We start from the raw sequence: 15,383 nt of genomic DNA, 5'->3' as shown, positions 1-15,383 counted from the left end.
CACTAGTTGAGGTTGTCAATTTATAGGTGAAAACCTAATATCTTAGGCTAGTAAAAGAAAAGAAACTATTGCTTTGTCTACAACAGAAGCAAACTACATCTCAGCTGTAAGTTGTTGCACACAACTACTCTGGATGAAATATTAGTTGGAAGACTATCAGATAAGTGGAATAAGTATTCCAATCTTTTGTGATAATATTGTTGTTATCTATTTAACAAAGAATCCTATTCAACATTCTATAACCAAGAACATAGAAATAAAACACCATTTATTAGATAATATATTCAGAAGAGTGTGATAGATATACATTTCATTGATATTGATCATCAAATGAGCTGATATATTTACCAAACCCCTTACCATTGAAAGATTTAATTTTATTAAAAAGAATTTGAACATGCATTTTGTTAAAGATTAATGTTTACTTTTGAATGGAGGAATAAAGTGATGATGATTAGAAGCTACCGTGGCCAAAAGCTCTGAACTAGCTTCTGATGATGCTCAGAATTTGATTAGTTGCTTCTTATAGCATACAAGTGGGAAAAAATTTAACACATGCCCACTTATGTTTCATAAATTTGAAAAGTTTTCTGACACTTAGTTTCTGAGTTGTTGGGTAATAACTGGTGGTTAGTGATGTAATTATGTTTGAATACTTGTCACAAGCCCATTTGTCATTAACTATTGTTTTACTCTTTACTAAAATCCTTGTGTGTTTTATTGTTTTATGTGTGTTTCTGAGTTATTAGACTCTAAACCAATTAGTTCTCTGAATAAGAAGATTTTCTGGTTCAGGGGATCCTAAGCCATAATTCCTCTAGGAATTTTCTATCTTCTAATCTCATAGTTATATTAATATGCATAACCAAGCACTTTTTGTTAAGGCAAAGAAGTGTGACATGTGTCATACATATTCTTCTGCTGTAAAAAAAATGTTTGTGTTATCTTTGAGAATTATTTTCTTGAAAAAATTAAATCATGTTTTTGGTTCCTCCTAAGTCACTTCTTTTATGGTTGTGTGATTAAAGTTTCTTTTAAACTTGCTATATTTTTCTTATCACACACAACACAAAATTGATTGAAATGGTTGAAAACTTCTCTGAAACATTCTTCTTGGTGTGTCAAGATATGGATGTTAGTGGAAAGAGAATCATAATAAAATGCAAAGGCAGATGATCTGTTATTATTGATAAAAGATTATTACAAATCCTGAATTATTCTGATAAGCAAACTGATGCATTACAAAGACTACAACTCTCAGACTACGTTAGGATGAAAATTACGCATTATGAGGTAGTTCATCCAGTCCTCATCATCATCTGATCCATAGTCATCAACTAGATCATTCTTCTTCTTGAGTTTCTTCATCTTGGAGACTAAAGTCCTCCCCACCAAAGAAGCTCCTACAGATGAACTAGTTTGTGACTTTGAACCTTCAGACTTATTGAGCTTATCATCCTTATGTTTGCTTCAACATCTATAGACTTCTTAATTTCCTTGTTGGTCTCATGAGAAGAGACCTCTTTAGAACTCTTAGAAGACTTGCTCATTCTATCAGTTAGGAAGAGATGAATGGAAAGGAATGTGACTTTGCTGATAACATAATACAACTTTTATAGAGAATTTGGGATAAAGCAAAATCAATGTTGTTTATTGTGCACTAATGGACAGTGGAGAGAGAGAGAGAGATATTATTACACTTCAAACACATTTTCCTAGTTCTTATTGCTTTATTTCTATCAATTACTCAATTGTCAGAATCGGCCTTGACCATCTCGTAAGTTGAAGAATTGTTTCCTAACCATTCTAACCAGTTTTCAATCACTTTCTCAAAATATTTTTTTAATTATTTTGAAAAGGGGAAATCAAATATGATTTTAATTTATTTTTATCCAGATGTGATAAAATCTAAAACATTTTTTATCTGTGCAATTTCTTATCAGATTTTTTCTACCTTAGAAAACTTCTTTTGTTGAATGAAATATTTTTTCTTCAGTATCTTTTCTATTTCCTTAATTTGTTTTTGTTGATGACAAAATGAGGAGTAGATATAGAAGTATTTAAGCACCTGAAATCTGACAATTATTATTCTTGCTTAAATTCTGAAGAATTATTATTGTGCTTTAAATATTCAAATTTAATTAACCTGGATAAGACTTAGGGGGGCTTAGAAATCTCACCCTACAGACTTAGACTTAGGGGGAGCTTACAAACCTCAGACCCTGAAGTCATCTTGTTAATTAAATTAATAACCATTATTCTTAAATACTTATGTTTGTCATCATCAAAAAGGGGGAAATTAAAAAAAAACCGGTTTATCTCATATCCCTTAAGTTTTTATGATAACAAAGTATTTAAAGAACAATTAGATATACTAATATTTGTTCAACTGTGCATGACCATAAACTAAAATTTCATGAACAATCCAAGTATTGGTTCTGTCTATGAACATCTTAAGAGAAGCTTAAAGACCATAATCTAATGGATCAGAAGCTGAAGACCAAACTCTAAAGAAGTCAACTACTAAAGAGGTGAATGTTTGAAGGTCAGAGTCTAAAGAAATCAGCCTCTGAAGACCATATTTTGAAGAAGTCTATTTTTTATTATCAGAACCTGAGTCAGTCAAAGTGCAAAGATCAAGGTGACTCTGATAGGTCACTGTCAACGTATGAGTCTACTTTGTCACATAAAGACCTAAGCTCTATTTTCTTCATAGAGTCAGCTGAGATGCAACTAGTAATTCCTCTTGCAGCAAAGAAATTTTAAATAAGCTTTTAACGTCAACAACCTTTTGAAGAAATATCTCAACGTCTATATTTTAGCTTCTCAAAGACTCTATTGTGTTGGATCTTCTATAACTCTTTTCCTTCTCTATTTAAGGAGCTGAAGACTTGAAGATAAATATACTTATTGACACTCAAAGAAAAGTTACGTTGTCAAACCAAAGCACAAGCATAACTTAAGATTTCTTATCCTTCTATACCTTAGAAATCCCTAAGTCTCAAAAGAGTCTATTTGCATTGTATTTTTTCTACACCTTTGATTGTATATCAAGTGTATTTTTAAAACAGTCATGTATCTGTTAGGTAAATTGTTAGAAGTCTCAAATGTTTGAGCATTTGAAGTCTCTTGCTTGCGAGCTTGAGCATAGAAGTCTCTTCCGTGTGTGCTTGAGCATTGAAAGTCTCTTGCTTGTATGCTTGAGCATAGAAGTCTCTTACTTTGTGTTTGAGCATTAGAAGTCTCTTATTTTTTTGCTTGAGCATAAAAGTCTCTTACTTTGTGTTTGAGCATTGAAAGTCTCTTGCTTGTGTGCTTGAGTATAAAAGTCTCTTACTTTGTGTTTAAGCATTGAAAGTCTCTTGCTTGTGTGCTTGAGAAAATTGTAATCTTGTGTGATTATAGTGAAAACATCTTGTAAGTACAAGGGGACTAGATTACTCTCAAATTGAGAGAGGAACCAGGATAACTCTATGTGTCTCACTTCTTTCTTACATTTCATATTCGTTGCCTACCTCTGATTGATTAATATTTTATACCTTGTGTTTAAAACCGGACCAGGAGTTTAAAAAGAAAGAAAAAGTCAACACAATTCAACCCTGTTTTTTGTGTTTTTCTCACCTTCAACATAGTCTTCCTTGCCTTCAACAAGAAAACCATCAGGTTGTTTCATATAAATTTCTTACTCCAAATCACCATGAAGGTTTTTTTCACATTCATTTGCTCTACCTCTAAGTCAAGAGTAGTTGTGAAACTCAACACGGTTCTAATCGATGACATTTTTACCACAATTAAAAAAATCTCACTATAATTAACACCCTTTCTTAACGAAAACGTTTCGCCGCCAATTTAGCTTTTATACCTCGAAAATATAGGGTTACTTTGATGTTTTCCTCTAAAGATCCACATGTTTTCCAGATCCCTTTTTCCTTTTGGAAACTTCACCAAACAATAAGTGTGATTATCATGCAAAGATTTCATCTTATTCTACATTGCATCCAACCACTTCTAATTTTCTTCACTTTCCATGGTATCTAAAAAAAAAATTGGTTCTCCTTTGTTAGTCAAAGTCACATAGTCATTGGAATCATAGATTGTTGAAGGTTTTCTCGACCTATTATACTTCCTAAGTTGGAATAGGTATGATTCATAAGTATCACTAGGATTTTCATCCTTTGACATCTCATGTTCATGACTCTCATCATCACCTATTGGAATATTTGATTCATCTCCAAATTGTTGATCACCAACATAATTATGTGGGTCACCATTACGAACATTTCCATCAATAGTATATGGATTAAGATCAGGTAATTAAACTTGATCAACATCAGACGCAATTTTATCTTTCTCGGGCGCAATACTTTTCTCCACCTTATCAATGTTTTAAATAGTTTGGTATTTCATGAACACTACACATCACGAATCCTAATAAGTTTTTTACTTATAGGATCATACAACAGGTAACCAAATTCATCATGACCATAACCAATGAAGATCCACTACTTTGACTTTGCATCCAATTAAATCTTTCATATTTTGGAACATGCACAAATACCTTACAACCAAAAACTCTCAAATAATCATAGATGTCATTCTTTCCAAACCAAATCTTATTTGAAACCTCACTATTCAAAGACACAATAGTAAAAATAAGATTAAGAACATGCACCGTTGTGTACCGTTCCTCACTCCAATAAATCCGTTCGATGGGGATATTAGGAATATGATACGAAATTCCACTTTACTTACGAAATTCCACTTTACATCTATTTCTTTTAGCCATATTGACAAAAAAAAAAACTCTAAGTGGCTTGAGGATTGTGCTCTTACCTAGTCTTCCTACTCTTTTTCAATCTTAGTTAGTTGCTTTCCACTTTGATACTATATTTTTAAATGATTATTTATCCAGTCAAAAAGAAAAAAGAGGTAGCTATTCCCACCTACTTACTTCCAACAACAACATATGTGACAATGATTTGAAAATTCTAATCAAGCAAAAAAACTAAAATACATCAAAGGGATGAGCTGTTAAGGAATAAAATGTTACTCACACTGCAAGGAGGTTTCCTACTTTATAATATTTAGTCAACTTGTTCCTACTCACTACTCACCAACCAAACAAAACAACCACTTCCTACATAAACCTCAAAAGCCTTTTATCCTTAGTCATATACAATACAAATTCTACAAACATGACAACAATTAATCCACAGGATGACTCAAACTTGATTATTGACTCAATCTCAGACCCTTTGAACTGGAATTCAGCTGCAAATTCACTCAAGGGTAGCCACTACGATGAAGTGAAACGCATGGTGGCAGAGTATAAGAAACCAGTGATCTGTCTTGGTGGAGTGGAAACACTAACTATATCTAAGGTTGCTGCTGTTGCTAACACTAACTCACATGTTAAGGTTGAACTCTCAGAGTCTGCGAGAGCCGGTGTTGAAGCCAGCTGCGAGTGGATCGCGGAAAACATTAAAAAAGGCACTGCCATTTATGGTGTTACCACTGGCTTTGGTGCTGCCTCTCATAGAAGAACTCAACAAGGCTTAGCTCTTCAGAAGGAGATGGTTAGGTGAGGTTCAAATTCAACTATAAAAAATTGAAGCTTTTATTGTTTTCGAATTTAGTATTCAAGATACTAATAATTATTCTTTTGGTTAAACCACTTTTCCTTCCTAAGGTTTCTAAACTGCGCAATATTTGGGCGTGAAACTGAGTTGTCTCATACATTACCTCAGTCAGCAACAAGAGCAGCTATGCTTGTGAGGGTTAATACCCTTCTTCAAGGCTATTCAGGCATTAGATTTGAAATCTTAGAAGCTATCACAAAACTGCTCAACAGTAATGTCACCCCAGTCTTGCCATTACGTGGTACAGTTACCGCTTCCGGTGATCTAATTCCACTGTCCTACATCGCTGCATTGCTAACTGGTAGGCGAAATTCCAGAGCTGTTGGACCCTCAAAAGAGTCCCTTAATGCCAAGGAAGCTTTCCATTTAGCAGGTTTGAGTTCTGGTTTCTTCGAGTTGAAGCCGAAAGAAGGCCTTGCTCTTGTAAATGGCACAGCTGTTGGATCTGGTGTCGCTTCTACGGTGCTTTTTGAGGCAAACATATTAGCTTTGTTGTCAGTCGTTCTATCTGCAGTTTTTACCGAAGTCATGCAAGGGAAGCCGGAGTTTACACATCATCTTATACACAAACTGAAGTTCCATCCGGGTCAAATCGAAGCTGCTGCTATTATGGAACACATTTTAGACGGAAGCTCTTATATCAAAAACGCAAAACTACAGCAGCCAGATCCATTGCAGAAGCCTAAAAAAGATCGTTATGCTCTTGTAACTTCTCCGCAGTGGCTCGGTCCACAAATTGAAGTCATCCGGTTTTCAACCAAATCAATTGAAAGGGAGATAAATTCCGTGAATGACAATCCTCTGATTGATGTCACAGCGGATAAGGCACTGAATGGTGGTAACTTCCAAGGCACCCCAATTGGAGTTTCGATGGATAACGTACGTCTAGCTATTGCTTCAATTGGAAAACTCATCTTTGCGCAGTTTACTGAGCTCGTCAATGACTTGTACAATAATGGGTTGCCATCAAATCTTTCTGCTGGTAGAAACCCAAGTCTTGATTATGGTTTTAAGGCTTCTGAAGTTGCCATGGCTGCTTATTGTTCTGAACTTCAATATTTAGCAAATCCTGTAACAAGCCATGTGCAAAGTGCTGAGCAGCATAACCAGGATGTGAACTCTTTGGGGTTGATTTCTGCTTTGAAAACTGTGGAAGCCATTGAGTTATTGAAGCTCATGGCTTCCACATATTTGGTTGCACTCTGTCAAGCTATTGACTTGAGGCATTTGGAGGAAATATTTAAGAACACTATCAGAAACACTGTAAGCAGAGCTGCAAAGAAGACATTAATCATAGATGACAAAGAAGAAACTAATCCATTTAGAAACTGTGAGGAAAATTTGCTCAAAGTGGTTGATAGAGAATACGTATTCTCCTACATAGACGATCCCTTTAATGTTACGTACCCGTTGATGCCGAAACTGAAGCAAGTACTTTATGAGCACGCACATATCAGTGCTATTAATGATAAGAATGCAAGCTTGTCGATATTTGAGAAGATAGGAGCTTTTGAGGAAGAATTGAAGTCTCTGTTGCCAAAGGAAGTTGAAAATGCAAGGGTGGCATTTGAGAATGGAAATCCAGAAATTCCAAACAGAATTAAGGAATGTAGGTCATACCCATTATACAAGTTTGTGAGGGAAGAATTAGGGATAGGGCTGCTGACAGGAGAAAAGGATGTCACACCAGATGAGGAATTTGAGAAAGTTTTTACAGCAATGTGTCAAGCAAAGATTGTTGATCCAGTTTTGGAATGTCTTGGTGATTGGAAAGGAGTTCCAATTCCAATATAACCTCCAAATGTCTAACAGTAATAAGCTAGCATAAGTATTTCTTTCTTGTATTATCTATGTAATAGCTTTTATATGAACAACTTATGGAGAGAAATCTGTGTATATTTCTCTTGGTGTAAACTTTACACAAATTATGAGGAATGAATCAATGAAAAACTAGCCTGTCATCACTTTTAAATAATGGTCACTAATTGTCACAATTATTTACTATCACATAATCATGTCTAAATTATTAATTAGGATTGAGATCCTCTCCATTTTGTATTCTCCATCCTTTCTTCCATTACTAAAGTTTTGTGCGTAAATAACACACATTTCTAAAACATGCGACACATACTCAACATTTACTTGTACACCATCCATTGAACTTGTTTTTGTGTCTTCATAAAATGTTACCAATGCAATAGTGATATAATTAAGGTAACAAAATACAGACAACTAAAGAGTCCTTGAAGTGGAACAATATTATGGCAGAAGCAGAACATAAATCATGAAGAAAAGTAACGGTTTAATTTGTGTTATCAAAATTGAAATGAACAAGAGATGAGCCAGTCTCAGCAATTACAACTTTTACTAAACTAAAGCACATTAATCGAAATGGTTTGAAAACACCAGTGGGATGAGTAAAGTACTCATAGAAGACAAATACAAGGGGAACAAAGTGCAGATTACATTGCAATATAAAATATATGACATCTATTTAAGGCAATAAGCAAAGCATCTGTTTTCCCTAGTCAATATGCAGAAGTTATATCAATTCAGAAAAATTCCCCCTTCCAGCATGCCTTTTGTTCAGTTGATAAGAGATGGAAAAAAGATCAGCCTTAATCTATCTTTACCGATGAGAACAAGTAATGCACAAAGTAGAATGAGACAAGGAAACCGATGGTTCCAGTTGCCAGCATGATTGCAATTGCCATGAGCAGAGAATAGCCGATATAAAGTACAGCCGAGACAGGTCCACTCAAACTCTGCAGGTCGAAAACCAAGTAGTTAATGGAGTACAGAAAGACATAAAGAGAAACAGAGCCGGATGCATAGAATGCCTTCCACCACCACCGCCAATCTTCGACACAGAGATGCATATATGTGAGGACCACCGACACTTCAGCACAAACAATAGTCAACAATAGAAGAACAACCAACAGGAAGCCAAATACATAATAAAACCTCCCAAGCCAGATACTAGAAAGGATAAAGAAAAGCTCAATGAAAAGGGTTCCAAATGGAAGTGTTCCGGCACCAAGAACAAGAAGCCACGATGGATATTTACGTGCAGGAATTTCTCTTGGAATCTGGTTAGTTCGCACGGGATATTCAATTTGCTCAGCTTTTGTCCCCATAAATCCTCCAGTGAGAGTGAGTGGCACTGAAATGCAGAACCAGAGAAAGAACAGCTCAAAATACAAAGAAATGGGAATAGCGCCAGTACTCTTGCTTCCCCAGAGAACAAAATTCAGTGCTGTTAGAATCGTAAAAGCAATTCCAGGAAAAAAACATGCAGCAAACCATGAAATTGATCTCCACCCTTCTGAAGTTCCCTTCATGGTCCTCCAGAGACGTACACTTACATATCCGGAAGCAATCCCCAGGAAAAGATATAAAATTATCATCCCTGTTAGCAGCATTCCCCGGGAAGCTGGTGACATGAAACCTAAGGCTGCAAAAACGATAGTAACAGCAGCCATTCCGAGAATCTGAACCCCATCTCCAACCATCACACATAGGAGCTTTGAGCAACAAGGCTCCCTAAATACATCACCCACAACAAGCTTCCATCCAGAAAGCTCTTCATTCATCTGAGCCTGTGTCTCTTTGTCCAATTCCTCATACCTTGCTAAGTCCCTTCTCACTGTTCTTAAGAAAATAACAAAAACAATACCGGCTAGGAAAAAAATCACCATAAGTGAATTTAGGATAGAGAACCAATGAACTCGGGAACCCTCCATCTTTAAATAAGCATCCCAACGAGACGGCCATCTTATATCACTTTTCACAAACTCAACTTCATACGTAAACGATATCCTCTCTTGCTCTTTTATAGGTTGATACTTGTCAAGCTCAGCCGGGCAGTTTACCGAAGAGACATTGTCATACATGTGGAGCTTTGTCATGAGTTCAGGATCACGTTTGACACTACAAGGAACAACATGAAAGCCAACAATTTCAAATCCAGATTCTTTCTTACTATCCCTTTCAATAACACCCAGACCTTCCTCCCCAGTACCAATAATCTCAACATCATTTCCTTCATATTCATGAACCAAAACCGTAAACTTGAGATGGTTGATAATGTAATCAACACTACCATCAGTGGGCGAGTACCCAATAGGAAACCCCGTCCACTGAATTTTCACCCCATTTTGACTAGCAAACCTCATGACAGGCAAATTATCAAGAATCATATTCACTTGATAGAGATCCCGAGTTCTCTGTTTCAATAGCTTCACCTCATGCTCATTCAACGGAGGTGTCGTACAAAGGTAAATCGACTGATTAACATTCATCCGAAAAAGATAAGGAGAATTATCAATCTGATCACCCATAAGAAGCTCTCCAAGATTCTCAGCACTCTTCTTAATACCGCCAAGGGGTTGACAATAAGGAAGACTATAGTAACTAAACGGAAGCTCAGTTTCAATAGAAGTCAAAGAATTAACTTTGGCAAATATTTGATCTCCATTTGAATATGTATGCATATAACTCCCCGGTAGATAAAAAGCATTGCTAAATTGAAAAAACCCAACGACGAAAACACAAATCCAACCTATCAAAGACTTTCCCATTATTCTCATAGTTGCTAAAATTCCAGCTTTCATGCAAGAAACGTTGGAATATTATTAAGATAATAACCCTAATGATGCATTCAACGCCAAATCTACAATAAAAGAATACATACATATGTTTCAGCATAAGATTCAAAGATATGAAATTGAAATCAATCATTAATATATGAAAATTAACAAATCAGATCACGGAAGCAAAAAGAACACAGATCGGATTAAGAATCAGATCAAAAATCATAATGAAAATAGGAAACAATTGAGAATGAAAAAGATAACATGAAACAAAGAAATTGGAGAGAGTGAGATTAGGGTTAGGGAGAAGTTACCATTGATTTTGGCGAAAGAGATCTGAAATTTGAAATGAAGATCGTTGGGAATTGGAAGAGAAGAAGAAACAGAGAGAGTTGAAAATAGAAATGTGGGTTAGTGTAAGGAGTAAGTAACTAACTTTGGAAACTGTGGCCTATTAGAAATGGGCTTAATGGACATTAAATGGGAATTTCTTAATACAATGATATATTCAAAAATATTAAAATGTATTCAATTTTTGGACATACATCTATGGACGTACCTAATACACATTTAATATAAGATATTTTGAGTGATATCATGAAAGATTTGAATTTAAAGTGCATAAAAGTAAATGACTTGAAATTAGATGTTAGTTGTTAGTTGATTAGAAGTTAGTATTGTTTTTGCTTTTCAATTGTTTAAGTCATTCTTTGGAGAACATTCAACCCTCTATTCACAAGCATGGATCCTTGAACCAAGACATCTTCCAAAGGAAGGAAAAAAGGCCAAGTTTCCACACAATATCATGAAAGGGGGAGACTTACAATCTCACTTACTAGAATGTTATGCCTTTTGTGTCAAGATTTAGAGTTATGTTAAGCAATCATAACTGGACTTAGGTAGAAGTCACAACTTTTTGAAGCCGGACAATAGAAATTTTAGTGTTAATGCATGTTAGAGATATGGTATTATGAACCATACTCCTAAAACATACCACACTTAAAAGAAAATGCAAAAGGGGTGGACCTAATCTCATTCATACTTATGTTGATTTTGCAATCAACTAGCCTTAGGATATGGAGATATTATAGGTCCATGAAATGAATGAGAAGATAATAGGATTGAGATGAAGAGGGAGGGGGAAATGGAATCAACACAAATTGGTCAAAGGAAGACTTTTATCAAATTAAAATCATCCATTCATTTTGAGAGATGAAATATACATTTCATTAATCCCCTAAATCCAATGATTTTAACTCAACAAAGTCAAATCAACCTTGACCAAGGCCCGACAACACAAGTCAAACTCAACGAGTTAATACCAAAAGCTCAACACAATTTATTTTGCAATTAAACAATTAAAATCAATTAAAAAATACATTAAATTAAATTATGGTTGGTCAAAATCCTAAAACCTCATCAAAACACAAAATAAGTCGCCATGAGATTTATCATAGGTCAAACAAGGTCAAAGGACCTTGGAGAAAAAAATTCATTAATTTTGAAAATTTAAAAGTATTTTTAAATAATTAAAAATATGTATAAAAACAAATAAATCATGAAAAATATTAATAATGATCCAAAAAAATAACTTTAATTCAGAAAATGAAAGAGTAATTTATTTAAATTTTTTTGGTGAAAGTCTCATATTTTTGGATCAATATTAAAATTAATATGGATTAATGAAAATAAATCAAATAAAATGAAAATTATAAAATGCTAAAAAACGTGGACCACTTGATCTCCCTCATCAATTGAGGTGGCAGATCAAGTGAGCCTCAACGCGTGTTCCATGATGGACTCTAGTCAAAGCGTTGCACAAGTGGTAATCAAAACCAACGCGTGAGATTAAAACAAAATGAGAGGATCATATGGTCTCAGACATGCCAACGCACCACGGTCTTCTTCTCCGGTGGATCTCACCGGACTAGTCCACCTTCAACCATCGCCAAAATAAAAAAGGAGGATATGAATTTAAAGTAAAAATACTCAGGAGTTCGAATTTGGCCTCAATTTCATCTAACTCCAAGTATATTGAAAGATACAGGGAGTTGAATTTTGAGGTTCATGATCTGAGTTGCTTCGATTTGACCTCAAAGCAACTCAATCTTGTTGCCTACATTGGTAGGACTTCAGACAACCCAAAATCGAGAAGAATTATGGAGAATTTAGTGAGAATCGAAGAAATGAAAAAAAGAGAAAATCACCTTCACTGAAGGTTCAGATGGCCACGATCATGCTTCCAACTTCACTTAGCCTTTCTCTAGATGCTTGATAGAGTAGAATTGAATCAAAAAGGAAGCAGAACTCTTGGAGATTTGAATCTCAAAACAGTGGAGATTCAAACTCGATTTCCAATGGAAATCCTCAAGGTTATCCTTTGAATGAGAGGGTTTAGGGATGGGAATTCAAAGCTGGCGCGCAATTGTCCTTAATTATGATCATGGAGGGTTCTATTTATAGCCAAAGCATTTGATATTTGCACACTTGTTTCAAAACTCCAAAAATATCAATTGCCTTTGCATGGATGCATGGGCGTGTGATAGGCCCATGTAATCATTCAATCAGGTTCAAAATCGTGTACAAACATTGCTTAAGTCATGTTAGCAAGCCATGCATTTGTGTATGGAAGATGCAAGTTCAATTATGCCAAATGGTCATCCAACTTTAAGTCATGCGTAAATCATTCATATTTTGTCCAAATGGGATGAAATTGTACGTTTTAGAAAGGTTAGATCAATAGGAACAACTTTCATGTTGAACACTTTTTCATTTTAAGCTTGGATCATGATGAATTTTGAGGTGGAAGTTTGCAAAATCAAACATATCAGAAAAAATTCTAAGTGTCAAGCCATATGTTTACTTCTTCCACCTTGAGTAACTTTTTCTATGGGCTTCAAATGAGAAAAGTTCCTTCACTAAAGTTGTATCTATCTCAAAGTTCTTAAAATTGGTCACAAATTTGATCTTATTTCGATTTTAGCATGAAGGAGTTATGCATTTTAGAAGTTAAGAAAAATCACTTGTTTAATGGCATTGGTCCAAAATGACCTATAATCTCTCCTTACATCACATGCATTTAAAAGTTGAATTTGCTCTAAACATAAAAGTTAAAGTAGACATCTTGAATTTGATCATGCAACTTTAATGACTTTCATCTCATAAAAAATTAACAAGTTATGGTCTTGGGAAGTTGACTTTCAAATTAGGATTTAGACAAAATGACCTATAATCTTTCCCCATAAAAGATGACTTTCCCAGAAAAAATAGATCTAGACCTAAACATAAAAGTTGTTTAGAATGTCATTTAGAGTAACTTTGCTCTTGGAATCATTTTTATATGATAACAATTATAGGAGATATGGTCCAGGAAACCCCAGTTTTGATCAGTTGAATTCCTCTGGTCAACCACCATGAACCAACTTTCTAGCTTGCTATTCTCTTGACTTTTGGGGCTCATTGAGGATCATATATGCATAATATGATGAAATGTGAAGTATCCCTTGAAATATTTGATCAATTGTTGAAGAAACTTGTTGAAGAAGTTACACAAGATACCCAGATGAATTAGGGTTTCCAAGACAAACCAATTTCAAACTCTTGATGATTTCTTGATCAAATAACATATGAAGATCATGGGGATCCATATATTATGCTTAGAGCATAGTATACCAATTCTTGATTGAACTCCTTGCAATGAGGGTCTTAAACCCTAGATGTAAGCTTGATAGATCAAATGTGAGCATGTACATTGCCTACAAAAAAAGTCAAACTATACAATGACATATTTTTGGTATTTTGGTTAGTAAATGATAAAATACAAAGTATGATACAATCAAATTGTGTTTGGTGATCTCTCCTAATGCAAACCCAATGAATAAGGGATAAGGAGTATGTCAAGGTATGATCCCAATGCTAATGCATATGATGAGAATAACATGAGGGATCTTAGGGTCAAATTTGGGGTCTTACAGTCATGGTCATTACTCAAGTGATTGTCCTGAAAAACAGAAGATCCAAGTCATCCAATTACTTGTAATGTCTAATTTTTATCTTGAATCTATTTTGAACAATATGAGTAACTAAACCCCCTAATGATAGGGGGTGTCCCTAATTTATATATGTAATCACTTTGAGTTTGCAATTGCAATGACAGTAATATTTTTCATAATTAATGTAATCCTTTGATGTGTGTAAGGTTTTCTCTTTCAAACAAATTGAGATTTATATATGATTATCGATTAGGCTTGATCTTCATTGATGAGGTTTTTATAATATTACTCTACAGTAGATATCACCTAGGACTAGGGATACCCTGTATGAACCAGATGATTCTAGATATAATAAGGCTTAATTTCACCGGTAATTTTCTATGGATATAGAGATTAGGATTGAATGATTAAAGGTTTTCTCACCAATGCCTTGGGAGAAAATATCCGGTAGTAATTAATTGATATTTGTTGATGCAATAGTGACTCAGAGTTGTTACAAGGATAAATTATACACCTTCCATGGTATGTTCCTTTTTACTTGCAAAACCTTATTTTACAATATTATTTATTTTATTTGCCCTTATTTTTATAAGTTTGAATCTGAAACCCCAACACTAGTTTTTGTTTACCACAAAAGGCAAAATAGTACACTTGTTATTTTTCCGATCAATCATATCATTCATATTCATGATTTAATAAAATATTTTCCAAATTGATTTGTATTAACAAACTTCTTCCAAAAATAAATTTCTACATCTCTTAAAGAAGTTAACAATACAAAAAATCTGAAAGAAATCTGAAGATAATCAGAATCCAAACTTTATGTCAAAATGACACACAACATGTGTTGAACATCTTACTTATAACCAAATATTTTTGTTAAGCACTTTAGCATAACTTTGGACTGAACAGATCTTCTTAGAAATAAATACAATCATGCTCAGATTTCTTCATGAATTTTAACTAACAAACTGAGGTCAGATGCTGGAACACATACTGGAACATCTTATTGCCTCTGTGCAAAATACATCTTTTATATATATATATATATATATATATATATATATATATATATATATATATATATATATATATATATATATATATATATATATATATATATATATATATATATATATATATATATATATATATATATA

The 15,383-nt window shown here is 34.2% G+C and overlaps 2 protein-coding genes across 2 annotated transcripts; one reads left to right on the top strand and one right to left on the bottom strand.

Annotated features, from left to right (window-relative positions):
* The first annotated feature begins 5,060 nt into the window (after positions 1-5,060).
* LOC127117466 (phenylalanine ammonia-lyase class 3) lies at positions 5,061-7,614 on the top strand. Its single transcript, XM_051047489.1, has 2 exons — positions 5,061-5,581; positions 5,690-7,614. Exons 1-2 carry the CDS (start codon positions 5,196-5,198, stop codon positions 7,431-7,433), a joined length of 2,130 nt encoding a protein of 709 aa, XP_050903446.1. The 5' UTR covers positions 5,061-5,195; the 3' UTR covers positions 7,434-7,614.
* Positions 7,615-7,924: 310 nt separating this feature from the next.
* Positions 7,925-10,712, bottom strand: LOC127117467 (transmembrane 9 superfamily member 12). Its single transcript, XM_051047490.1, has 2 exons — positions 10,546-10,712; positions 7,925-10,311 (listed from the first exon to the last, which is right to left on the bottom strand). Exon 2 carries the CDS (start codon positions 10,250-10,252, stop codon positions 8,258-8,260), a length of 1,995 nt encoding a protein of 664 aa, XP_050903447.1. The 5' UTR covers positions 10,253-10,311; positions 10,546-10,712; the 3' UTR covers positions 7,925-8,257.
* Positions 10,713-15,383: the final 4,671 nt, after the last annotated feature.

This window comes from Lathyrus oleraceus, chromosome 2, assembly GCF_024323335.1.
Source record: "Lathyrus oleraceus cultivar Zhongwan6 chromosome 2, CAAS_Psat_ZW6_1.0, whole genome shotgun sequence".
NCBI lineage: Eukaryota > Viridiplantae > Streptophyta > Magnoliopsida > Fabales > Fabaceae > Lathyrus > Lathyrus oleraceus.
This window is presented reverse-complemented; position numbering and strand designations above follow the sequence as displayed.

Excerpts from the sequence above, each read along its gene's own strand:
- LOC127117467 (XM_051047490.1), bottom strand. The coding sequence starts at position 10,252 with ATGAAAGCTGGAATTTTAGCAACTATGAGAATAATGGGAAAGTCTTTG.
- LOC127117466 (XM_051047489.1), top strand. The coding sequence starts at position 5,196 with ATGACAACAATTAATCCACAGGATGACTCAAACTTGATTATTGACTCA. Across the intron at positions 5,582-5,689 it reads CTTCAGAAGGAGATGGTTAG|GTTTCTAAACTGCGCAATAT; the intron begins GTGAGGTTCAAA and ends TTCCTTCCTAAG.